Source organism: Callospermophilus lateralis, chromosome 3 (genome assembly GCF_048772815.1).
Source record: "Callospermophilus lateralis isolate mCalLat2 chromosome 3, mCalLat2.hap1, whole genome shotgun sequence".
Classification (NCBI taxonomy): Eukaryota; Metazoa; Chordata; class Mammalia; order Rodentia; family Sciuridae; genus Callospermophilus; species Callospermophilus lateralis.
The window spans coordinates 115,325,332-115,338,171 of NC_135307.1; the positions used below are offsets into that span (position 1 = coordinate 115,325,332).

General features: G+C 38.7%; 1 protein-coding gene across 2 annotated transcripts; it reads left to right on the forward strand.

Annotated features, from left to right (window-relative positions):
* The first annotated feature begins 2,964 nt into the window (after positions 1 to 2,964).
* Positions 2,965 to 9,026, forward strand: Tmem202 (transmembrane protein 202). Of its 2 annotated transcripts, XM_076848681.1 has the most exons (5): positions 2,965 to 3,045; positions 3,267 to 3,513; positions 7,495 to 7,644; positions 7,977 to 8,108; positions 8,713 to 9,026. In XM_076848681.1, exons 1-5 carry the CDS (start codon positions 2,965 to 2,967, stop codon positions 8,847 to 8,849), a joined length of 747 nt encoding a protein of 248 aa, XP_076704796.1. In that variant the 3' UTR covers positions 8,850 to 9,026. The 2 variants fall into 2 exon arrangements, 1 of the variants encoding a protein (XP_076704796.1); XR_013090665.1 differs by lacking the exons at positions 2,965 to 3,045; positions 3,267 to 3,513; positions 8,713 to 9,026 and adding exons at positions 3,712 to 3,825; positions 4,642 to 4,728 and having other exon boundaries at positions 7,495 to 7,619; positions 7,977 to 8,066.
* The last annotated feature ends 3,814 nt before the right edge of the window (positions 9,027 to 12,840 follow it).

Consider the following 12,840-nt stretch of genomic DNA (forward strand, 5'->3'; position numbering starts at 1 on the left):
TGCTTTTCTTTTTCTTTTCACAATACCTTCATTGTATTTATTTATTTACTTTTATGTGGTGCTGAGGATGGAACCTAGTGCCTTACATGTGCTAGGCAAGCATACTACCACTGAGCTACAACTCCAGCTCCCAACTGCTTTTTAAAGTAGGTAAATGACAATGTGCACATCTATCCAATACAAATATAGGCTTGTTTTGTCATGTGCATCACAGGCTCTAGCAAGTTCCTAGCTGGTCGAAACTTTCTACCCTTTGGGAGGCCAGAAGCAGTCCTTGAAGTAGGCCTTCGAGTTGAATGGTGCCAACATGTTCCTTTAATGGCTAGAGTGTTACATCATTTACCAAATTAGACACTGTTCACAAATGACCAGATAACTCCAGCTAACACAAATATCATCTGTGTGTTGATGTGCATGATTAGTACCAGTACTGAAGTGATGAGTGGTGACATGTCCTTTCTATTAACATTACTATTTCATTTGTCTTAGAGTGGCCTGTGCCAAGACAATACTCAAGCAAGACTGAAAAGACAATCAGCTTGAAAACTAATTTAAATTATATTTATTGAGCCCTTCTTAAGTGCTCAACATAGATAATATATTTATCAATAATAAATGGCATTTATTGAACATTTATTAATGGTGCTAATGCATTATCTAATTTAATCTTCATAATAATTCTATAAAAAGCTGATGCAGTGGCTGTTGCCTGTGGCTCCAGCTATGTGGGAAGATGAGGTGGGAGGATTGCTTGAATCCATGAATTGGAGACTAGCCTGATCTATATAACAAGACTTTATTTCAAAATAATAATAATAATGAGGGGGTATGGCTCAGTGGGTAGAGTGCTTGCCTTGCATGCACAAAGCCCTGGGTTCAATCCCCAACACCACACAAAAAAAATAATGATGATGATGATGATGATGATAATAATAATAATAATAATAATGGGGTTTGGCGTGTAGCTCAGTGGTAAAGCCCTTGCCCACCATGCACAAGGCCCCAGATTTGATCTCCAGCACCAGAGAAATACATGCACAAATAGTACTAATACTTATAATAATAATTATCTGAGGCAGGAATCACTATTACCTCAGTTTTAGATATGAGTAAACTGAGGTTCAGTGAGGGTAAGGAAATTTCTTGAAGGAATCAAAAAATATGGGAACTAAGTAGGTATAGGAACCAAGATTGAAATGCAAACCTGTTCAAATCCTGTATCTAGCTAATCATACATGTGTATCAAACAGTTACGCTGTCCAAACCAGTTTGCTGCAGATGGAAGAGACTTGTAGTCATGCCAGTAGGCTAGAGTACTCCAGCCACTGTGACTCCATACCATAGCATCAAAGCATGGCATAAAAGACTCCCTGTGAACTATTCCTTGCCTATATCAGCAACCCTCAACTCTTACCTTTTATTCCATACCTAGAAGAATCACCCTGTTTCTAGTGTCTTGAGAATCTCATGTCATTCATAATTTTCTGCATAAGGACATGCTATTCTCTTTGCCTCAATTGCCCTCCACCTGGATACCTGTAAATTCCTTAAAAATTCAGCTAAGATCTCTCTACAGGGAACCTTCCTTCATTTTCTCCTGATATTGTTAACCATTCTGTCTTATGCATCAATCTCTGTACTTTGTATAAAAATATCCAGGCACAGTGGCTCACGCCTGTAATCCTGGCAACTGGAAAGGCTGAGGCAAGAGGATCACAAGTTCAAGACCAGACTGGACAAAGTAGTGAGGCCTTAAGCAACTTATCAAGAACCTGTCTCCAAATGAAAAATGAAAAGGGCTGGGGATATAGCTCAGTGGTAAAGCATCCCTGGTTCCCCCAGTATCAAATAAATAAATAAATATTAAATACATAACTAAATAAAACATATTCTTTACTCACTCATTCAACCTTAAATACTATGCTTCTAGGCATTGAGCTAAATCCTGGGAGACAGAGAGTTAAGCATGAACATGTACTAAGTATTGCCAGTAGTTCCCACCAGCTGAAATAAAGAACAGGTTTCAACAGGTCAGGGTGGTTGGGAAAGGCCGTCATCCTCACTTCCACATAGAACCAGCACAGCTGCAGTAGCTTGAGGAGTGGTAGCTTTTAGTGAATTGGCCAGCATCCAGGGCTATGGAGACCAGCATTGTCAGAGAGGGCCCTGGCAGCAGTGGTAGTGGCAGTGGTGGAGAACCCTTACAGAAAATAGAGGGCATTGAAAAGAGGGAACCAGAGCAAGAAAGGGAGAAATGGGTAGATGTCACATAACAGATTGACAAACTAGGTGCAGTGGCACATGCCTATAAGCCCAGCAACTCGGGAGGCTGAGGCAGGAGGATCATAAGTTTCAAGGCCAATCTTAGAAACTTATGGAGACCCTGTCTCCAAATAAAAATTAAAAAGGGCTAGTGATGTAGCTTAGTAGTAGAGTGCCCCTGGGTTCAATCTCCAGGACTCAACCTGCAATCCCCCCCCACAAAAAAATACCACACACATATAAAAAATGAACTGACAGACTGGTTCATGTTACTATTGATACATACCTGGGCCTTCCCCTTAGAGGTGGGGCAAGACCCTGAACTCCAGGCTACTGGCTACTGTTATATTTATAGTCTTGAATTACAACACCAAGAAACTGAGTCCTGGAGAAATCTGAATTACACTTTATTTGCTTCAAGGGGAGTGTCTTCTTTATTTTTTGTGTCCTAGAACCTAACATGAAGCCTGATACATGGCAACTGACAATGTATTTGCAGATTTCTTTAATAAATGAGTTGGAGAAGGAAAGGGGGGGACCATCAAAACGTATTACGATTTCTTCCTGGTCCAACCAGATGGAAAATATGGAACAGGAATGGGATATGAACCATGGGTCCCATCCCCTGTTAGTTCTGCCAGCACATGTGAGGGTGTGTTGAGACAAATTCCGTGGCAGTTAGAAAATGAACTAGCTGCCAAGATGGACAGGAGGGAACAGTTAACCTTGACCTTCTACATTCCTAATGTCCCCACAGTGAAGGGGGACCGGAAATACCAAAAGGTGAGGAGACACCTAATCACAGATCAGAGGGAAGAAGACTTACTCAGGGGCTAGAGAGAGCATTCTCAAGGCAGAACCAATTCTGGTTTTTTTATAGAAAGGGTAGTGAAAATACCCACAAATCAAACCCACATGGGAATACTCAAGGTAGAAAAGAGTAGGAGATCTTGGGGACCAGGGGTTATCTTTTCAGGTAGGCAATATTTCCCTCATCCTTGTAGCCCACCCTCCCTACAGACAAACAACTGAGTTCCTCCCAGAAGCGGCAGCTATATATCAATCAGACTCGGATCTACATTCGAATGTTCTGTGGCAGTCTCTGTGGCTTTAGCCTCCTGATGGTGATCTCCACATCCCCACTGAACTGGGTGCAGTTTCTGGTGACCAGGAGTGGCATGGAATTCTACGCAGGACTCTGGACCTTATGCAACCATGAGCTGTGCTGGGACAACACACCCAAGCCACCCTGTGAGTGCCATGAAATTAAATGCCACAGTGTCCACAGTTCAGAGCTGTGTGCCACATTTTAGCCTTTCATCTTTCTTCCTCCAAGATCTTTTGGCCTCCACCTCTCCAGTTCAGCATGGAGCTCAGCCAAGTTGTGACTAGAGTCATGCTTTCTGTTGATATCCTCAGCGTACCAGCTCTCCTTAACCCAGGTTATTTCTTGTCCCAGATAATGAGTTAATACTCCCTGGAAAGAACTCTTTAGCCAGTTATAAGGTGTTCCTGTGTAAACTTCAGAAATGTTTGGATACTGGTGACCCATATGGGTGACACGTGAGTGCTCCTTTAATCTAGGGCTCTCCTCTTTCTGGACTAAGGCTTTTTATTGAAACATATGAGCAGGATATTTTGTAATTTGTGTCCTAAGAGTTTTGAAACTTTGATGGATAAGTTGCTATAAAAACTACTATATAAATGCTGAAATCAGTTTAGGTCTTACAGGAGATAGAGACTTGACTTCAGCTTTGGGATATTTCGTGTTGTGTGTATGTGTGTGTATGTTTTATGTGAATTTTAAAAACGATAAATTAACCAAATGCAGATATTTTAGACTAGGAAGCTAAATGTTTTGATTGGCTGTGTAACGTTATATATGACAGTTACTGGTAGACTTGGTTATTTTGAGAAGGTTAGACTCTTCTATGCTGTCAGTCTGTAGTCATTCCTATGAAGCCATGAGGATATTGTTTATGTACATTTTTAGGAGGTGAGGAGTGAAACCAGAGAAGATTTTAATATAGATATGAAGTTATATTCTTTCCTCCATGTTGGGAGAGGAACTGGACTTTTTATCTTAGGCAAGAGTTGGAGAAAAGATACTCTTACACGATGCTCCTTCATGTTTTGAATATCAGAATCCAGTGGGGGGCTGGAGATGTGGCTCAAGCGGTAGCACGCTCGCCTGGCATGCATGTGGCCCGGGTTCGATCCTCAACACCACATACAAACAAAGATGTTGTGTCCGCCGAAAACTGAAAAATAAATATTAAAAATTCTCTCTCTCTCTCTCTCTCTCTCTCTCTCTCTCTCTCTCTCTCTCTGTCTCCCTCTCTCTCTCTCTCTCCCTCTCTCTTTAAAAAAAAAAAAAAGAATCCAGTGGGGATGTGGCTCAGTGGCACAGTGCTTGATTGGCATGTGTGAAGCCCCAGGTTTGATTCCTAGCACCACACCAAAAAAGTAAACATCAGAATCATTTGAACTAACTTAAGCTAAAGAGTGAATTTATTTAAAAATTCAGAAGAATCTCATAGATTCTCAATGGCAGGAAATTTGCTGGGCCTGAAGGGATTCCAGGCTGGGATCTCAAAGAAAGTCAAGTCAGCCAATTACTCAGTCTCTTTAAAGTTACTTTTTTTACTCATCATCTTTGTTTATGCTCAGTTTTTCCTGTTTATTAGTAAGTGCCCCCAAGTGATATCCTAGTCTATCTTTACATTTTCTTAAAGCAAGCAAAAGAGGAAGTCTAAATTTCCATGCATAAGAATCACATGCATCAGGTTCCCTTTGTTGGTCCAGGTTAGCTACAGTCAGAGGGCTATAAGCAAGGGTCCAGGGCTATAGAAGAGGCTTGCTGGGACCCCTGGGGAATTGTAGGCTAAATATTACAAAAGAAGCCTATTGCACTGAGCTTTATGTGCTCAATCTAGGCTGATGTTTGCGACTGGCTACATATGGTGCTGATTCTAAATGAAAATGTGCTGCTCTTGAATTATTTTAATTTGGTTAACTTGTTGGGGGTTTCAGAACAATTTGCCTCTGTGGACAGAGATATGGTTTCTCTCAATAAAATAACTATTATTAGTCATAAGTAGCATAATCTAGAGAATAAAAGAAAATTTATGAGTGATCTTAGACTGGAATTGACTTGATACATAATTTCTTCTTTTTGGGTTACAATGAAGCTGAACTTGGATTCTTAGGCAAAGAAGCGCTTAGAGAACTTTCAGTGGTGAGGATGATCTACAGTGAGATAAGAAAGGAAGCTAAATAGGGAGGTACCCTTTAAAGGATATTGAAGATACTACAGGATCTGTGGTATCTCAGAAAAGCTACATCTACTTGCAGTTGTAAATTATTATCTATTTCTTAAATCTTCAGTAAACTAATTTTTATATACATATATAAATTTAGTTTTTTGTTTATTTTTATGCAGTGCTGAGGATTGAACTCAGTGCCTCACACATGCGAAGCAAGCGTTCTATCACTGAGCCACAACCCTAGCCCTTCAGTAAACTATTGATGGGGAATTCAAAGGGAAAGAACCATTCCATGTTAGAGATGTAGTAGTAAAAAGTAAGGTTTAGCATCCCCTCCCCCTACTTACCAACATCTAATCTGTAATGCTAGTGCAGAGACCTGGAGCCAAGAAAAGGGGGTAAAAGAAATGCCGTGACACTTGGATAAGGGCATCAGAGCAAAAGAACTCTAGCAGACCTCTTCCTGAACAAATGTCAGATAAGAACGTGGGGGGGACCCTCAGAAAAAAATAATAAGAGACTTTTTTTGGGGTGTTTAAGACCTACAATCTGGTAATTTGGGGCTTAAAACCATTACAATATAGGAGTTAAAGTAAATATGATTTCATTTTGTAGTCACAGGCTGACAAGGCCTGTGCATGCCAGATACATCAGGAAAGAAAAAGCAAATAGACTCAAACTCCAAGTCCAACAATAGATAAATAATTAAGCACTGCAGTGAATATGACAAGCTATTTTGCAGCCATTACAAAATGATGCCTACAACCAGTATCCGGAGGGAATCCTATCTTATAATCTTCCACAAAAACTCCACACAATGGGGCTGGGGTTGTGGCTCAGCAGTAGAGCGCTGGCCTCACACGTGCGAGACCCTGGGTTCGATTCTCAGCACCACATAAAAATAAGTAAGTGAAATAAAGTTATTGTGTCCAACTACAACTAAAAAATAAATATTAAAAAAACTCCACAAGAAAAATAACAAAAAGAAATAAAATGCTAACAAGGACTGCTTTAAATTAGTATAACTGTGGCTTATTTTTTCCTGCTTCTTTGAACTTTTATTGTCATTCCAATATTCACATTGAATACATATTACTTCTATTTTATTTATTGATTTATTTTTGCAGCACTTGGAATTGAACTCAGGGATGTTCTACCTCTGAGTTACATCCCTAGCCCTTTTTAGCTTTTATCTATTTATTTCTTCCTGTATAGTTTTTATTTTGAGAAAGCATCTCACCAAGAGGTCCAGGCTGGCCTTGAACTTGGGATCCTCTTGCCTCAGTCACTGGGATTATAGGCATATGCCACCATGCTTGGCTGAACATGCACTGCTTTTAGAATTAGAATTAGAAGTTTTCATTGGTTTTGTGATGTTACACTTCATATGAGCTAGTTTACATCTAAGTAAATGTGCCAAGAAATATTGGTTTATTATACTTAGTTTAATAATGAAGGCTTTGTTAACCTTCACAGTAAAGAAATTTCAAGGAACAATGAAGAACAAAGAAGATCCTTATTAGTGCCCCAGATGATACATTGCAAGCTCCTCTTCAGTCTCCTTTGTCTTTACTCCCTTCTCTCAGACTCTGTCTGGTTTTCTTCTTTTAAAAAAATTTTTTTAGTTGTACATGGACACAATATCTTTATTTATTTTTTTGTGGTGCTGAGGATTGAACGCAGTGCCTCACACATGCAAGGCAAGTGCTCTACCACTGAACTACAGCGCCAGCCCCTGGCTTTCTTCTCCTTTATTTTTTTAAAAAATTTTTTAGTTGTTGATGGACCTTTATTTTATTTATTTATTTATTTATTTATGTGCCGTGCTGAGAATCATACCCAGTGCCTCACACATGCTAGGCAAGTGCCCTACCTCTGAGCCACAACCCCAGCTCTCTATTTGGCTTTCTTAAGGCTTTTCTCTCACTGGGCTTAGGGAGCCTTTCCTTTCCTTTTCTTCTTGCAGATTATCTCCAATATTCCAGAATCTTCTACATCATCTCTATTCTCACCATACTTGTTACCCTCACCATACTTCTCAACTCTTGCCTTCCTGAAAAAGAAAACGTGACCAGGAACTTCGATCTGAAGGTATCCATGCTCAGCTTCATCTCAGGTACAGACCTAGACTGGCAGATAATGCCATGGTAAAATAGTCAAGGTAACAAAGTTTCTCTGTGGGACTTTAATACTCATTTTCTTGTCCCTGTGCTCCTGATAACATATGGAGTCACCAGTTACTGCCCTATCTTATTGTATAGAATACACCTTAGCTGACTTATGCCCAAGTAGAGGCCCCTTTTTCTCTCTCATCTTGGTCAAGTCCCAAGATTTTGGTTTTTGATCCTTGCCTCTGGAGGGAGGCAGAAGAATAGATAGGGATGGCAGTCAAGGTAGATTACAAGATACTGATGGGCTGTGACCTCTTTTTTGTTTTTCTGGTGGCAGCCATCTTCTTGTTCCTCTGCCTCTACATGTTCCTGGCACAGATTCACTGGCATACTAGGAATGTCATGGAGTCATCTTTCCTATGGTCCTATCATATGAACTGGTGGTGTGACTTCTTATACATGTGTTCTGGTGAGTTAGTCACTGCTCTGTGCTAGAAGGAAATCAATTCTAGAAAGGGAGGTGGAAACTAAGAGAAATAGAAGCACCAGCGATTCCTATTTAGAATATTTATACAGGGAGAGGGATTGTGGGATGGTGCAGAAAGAATGATTTTTAAGTGTGAAAACCTGAAATTAATAACCTCTTCTCTCACAAAACAAGACAGAAAGGTTGAATAAGATCACACAGAAAACATTTGAAGTATTATTTGCCCAAGATCACACAGAAAATAGTAGAACAATTATTTGAATCCAGGGGGTTCAAGGTTTGCTCTTACAAGTCTGAAAAATACTATAATGCAATGGGAGCACAGGAAGATAGAGTAACCCTGCTGGGAGGAGAGAAGGGTTCATTGAAAAGAGAACTATTGTGGGCTGGGGCTGGGGCTCAGCAGTAGAGCACTCACCTAGCATGTGTGAGGCCCTGGGTCTGATCCTCAGCACCACATAATAAATAAAATAAAATAAATATATAAAAGGAAAGAGGCCTGGGTATTAAAAAATGAGTAAGAATTTTAAAAGGCAAAAGATCATCTGTCTATTGAATTTCACCTTAAATTTTTTTTTTCCCCTAGGGATCCTTTCTTTTCTCAATTACATAACTTTCAAATCTGTTCCCGTTGGTCTAAATGCCACTGTTACTCCAGTGGAGAGGTCAAGATTGGGGTTTGGTCCAACAACAACAATATGGCCTGCTGAAGATGAAATGTAAAGGTCTAACATGAAATCTCTAAGTGAGAGAAAGAAAACACTACGAAATGCAGGACTGTAATGATGTCTGAAAAACAGGGGAGAAGTTAAGTTGGGAATGATTGTGAAAATCTAGGAAACCTCCCTAATATCATGTCCATATTATTGAAGGAGATAGCATTAAAGCTAATGAAATGTGTTTTGTGTGCACTGAATCCAAAATATGAATGATATTCATAAATAAAGTAATGAAAATTCACTTAAGAAAAATTTGAAAAGGAGAAATCAATGTTTAAGGTCACAAATGAAAGAAACTAGAGATAGATGCACTCCATGGACCAGAGATCTTTCTGGGCATCAGTGATATCATGAACCAGAATGGCTCATTTATTTATTTATTTTAATTTTTATTTGTTAATTTGTTTTACAATAGAATGCATTTGACATATTATGCACAAATGGAGCACAACTTCTCATTCCTCTGGCTGTGGTTCAGAGTTATTCCAGTAGTGTAATCATACATATATATATAGGGTAATAAATTCTCTCATTCTGACATCCTTCCCATCCCCACAGCTCCATCCCTACCCTCACTCCCCTCTACACAAACCAAAATTCCTTCATTCTTTCCTGTCCCCCCACCCAACTATGGATCAGCATCTGCTTATCAGAGAAAACATTCAACTTTTGTTTTCGGGGGATTGGCTTATTTTACTTAGCACGATATTCCCTAGTTCCGTACATTTACCTGCAACTGCCATAATTTTATTCTTTTTTAAGGCTGAGTAATATTTCATTATGTATATGTACCACATGTTTTTTATTCATCTGTTGAAGGGCATCTAGGTTGGTTCCATAGTTTACTATTGTGAATTGAGCTGCTACTGAACATTGATGTGGCTGTGTTACTGTAGTATGCTGATTTTAACTCCTTTGGGTATAAACTGAGGAGTAGGATAGCTGGGTCAAATAGTGGATCCGCAGAATGGATCTTTTTTTTTTTTTTTCTTTTTGGTACCAGGGATTGAACTCAGGGAAACTCAGCTTCTGAGCCACATCCTCAGCCCTATTTTTTGTATTTTATTTAGAGACAGGATCTCTCTGAGTTGCTTAGTTCCTTGCTGTTGCTGAGGCTGGCTTTGAACTCGCCATCCTCCTGTCTCAGACTCCAGAGCCACTGGGATTACAGGTGTGCGCCACTGCGCCCAACTCCACAGAATGGCTCTTGAAGAAAAATGTCAACTCATTCTGTCAATAATTTTCTTTTTTATACATGCTTTTGGTATGCTCAGGATGAAAGGCACTAGGACTGTAATATTGAATATGAACTGAAGATCATAACCAAAAATAAAATGAACATCAATGGAGATATTAACTACCCAAAGGAGTTGAAAAGTGCTGAGTAGATTCTGAGGAATTCATGGGGTTCAACCTCCTTGAGGGTTGGTTCTTAAACCTTTACAGTCTATTATATAAAACTACGTGCTTCTCCCTTGGCAGAATTATTGATGCCTCTTTACTTCAAGTGGCCTCATTTCAGAGACTCTTTAGTCTGTTCCTGAGCTTTTGGTGGTAAGAAGAGACATGTAGACATGCAGACCTTTTCTCATCACCAATCACATGCAAACTCTACCCTGTAGATTGACTAGTCAAATATCCACGAAGTTCACAATCCTGATTTATAATTTAATTTGAATAATTTAATTACATGGCTAAATTTACAGGATGCTGAACATTGATGACTTCTGAGGGAACAGAAGTTTTAATTGGGTAAGGACAAGGATGCAAGGACTGAGTGAGAGTAAAGCTAGACATTAAGAAAGGAACAACAGGGCCCTATCACTAACTTTTCTGCTTTGTTAGCAGAGTTATAAACTGAGATGACTTTTCATTGCTCCTTTAGAAATTAAATGCATTCTCTATTTTCCTTCTCTCTTTTATTTGCTTGTAGAGAATTCCTAAAAAAGCCCAAGTGGATTTCCACTTAGGTTGCTCAATAAATTGCCCTTTGATACACTCCCTTTGCTCCAAATATGTTTCATAATGGATGAAGGGTGAGAGAGACAGAATCCAGTCAAAACAGGTGAACATTTCCATGCACCAGGAAAAAAAAAATAGCACTAAACTATGGTTTTTGCCAAGCCCTCGACCTAATTGGCTCTAAGTCCAAAAATAAGCAGAGATGAACAGGGGGTGAAAGGGACCAAAAGTTCTCTTAAGACAAATTAGAGCCAGGTTCACAGTTCTAATTAAAAAAAGGAGGAACTCTAGTAAAGAGGTTGAGCAGGCTGCTCCTAAGCACTGATTTGGATTATAATTTATTTGGAACAGTGGACCTAAAGAGCCAGAAGGACACAAGTACAACTTTGCTAAACCAAGCAGTTCAATGATTTTTTTTTAACTTTTTAAAATATTTATTCTTTTCAGTTATTGGCGGACACAACATCTCTGTTTGTATGTGGTGCTGAGGATTGAACCCAGGCCGCGCTCAATGGTTTATTAATTGGTTCTGTGATATTCCTTGACAGCATAACAGAAGAGGAAATCTAAAATACCACAGTATAAAATCTGACTCTAGGTTGTAGCCTTTGATCAATGTAAGTAGAATGTGCATAAAAGAAGAAAGAAAAACAAAAAATGTTTGTGTGTGCAAACAAGAATTCCAAACATGTAAAAAAAAAAAAAAAGTTTAGAAAAAACCTTAACAGCCAACAATTCAGAATATTAATTTATGATTAAAGTAATTTGGGAAGACTGTAAGCTAAATAAAGTCTTTAAGTATTCTTAGAATGCACCAACAGGTATATGAAAATCAAAGATTATTAAAAAAAAAAAAAAAGACTACATGACGCCAGATGCAGTGGTGCACGCCTATAATACCAGCAGCTAGGGAAGCTGAAGCAGGAGGATCGTGAGTTCAAAGCCAGCCTCAGCAAAGGCAAGACGCTAAGCAATTCAGTGAGACCCTGTCTCTAAATAAAATACAAAATAGGGCTGGGGATGTGGCTCAGTGGTGGAGTGTCCCTGAGTTTAATCTCTGGTACCCCCCACCCCCCTCCCCCCCAAAAAAAAGACTACATGAAAAATAGGTAGAAATAAGACAAGAATAAGTTTAAGTGGAAGGGACCAATTAGAAATCATGGAAATAAAGAAATAGGCATGTAATAAAAGGTTTAGAAGATAAGATACAATCTAGATAACATACTCAAAAAGAGAGAGAAAATAGTTTATTTTAAGATATTCCTAGAACACTAACAAAAATTAAGCAAATAGTATATATGGAATAAAGTTTCAAGAAATGTTAAAGGCTCTCAATCAGGGCTGGGGTTGTGACTCAGCAGAACACTCGCCTGGCACGTGAGAGGCCCTGGGTTCAATCCTCAGCACCACATAAAAACAAATAAACAAAATAAAGGTATTGTGTCCAACTACAACTAAAAAATAAATATTTTTAAAAAGGCTGACAATCATTCTTTGTATCCTGACCATAACAATATTAAATTATAATTAAGAATATTTTTTTTAAAAAGAACCCTATATTTTTGAAATTGGAAAAATGGTCGTAAAAAAGGATTTAGAACAAAACAACAATGAAAGAATTACTAACATCAAAACACATAGATGAAAAAAGAAAAACCCATAGGTGGGCTGAGGGTATACCTCTGTGGGAGAAAACACTTGCAAAAGAAAAAAGAGACCCTGGGTTTAAGGCCTAGCATGGGGTAAAAAAAAGGAAACTCAAGTGACCAATAATATGAGAAAGATGTTCAACTTTACAAATAATCAGGGAAATACAAAATAGAACAGTAATAATAAAATGTTATAATACACACTGTGGTAAAATATTAATATAATTTATCATAATTGCTATTGTATAAAAAAGTCTGACATCATTGACTATAAACAAATTTTTATATATTGCTGGTAGGAGTGTAAACTGGTTTAAAAGCACTTTGACAAATAACTTGCTAATAATTAGTAAACTGGAATACACACACACACACACACACACA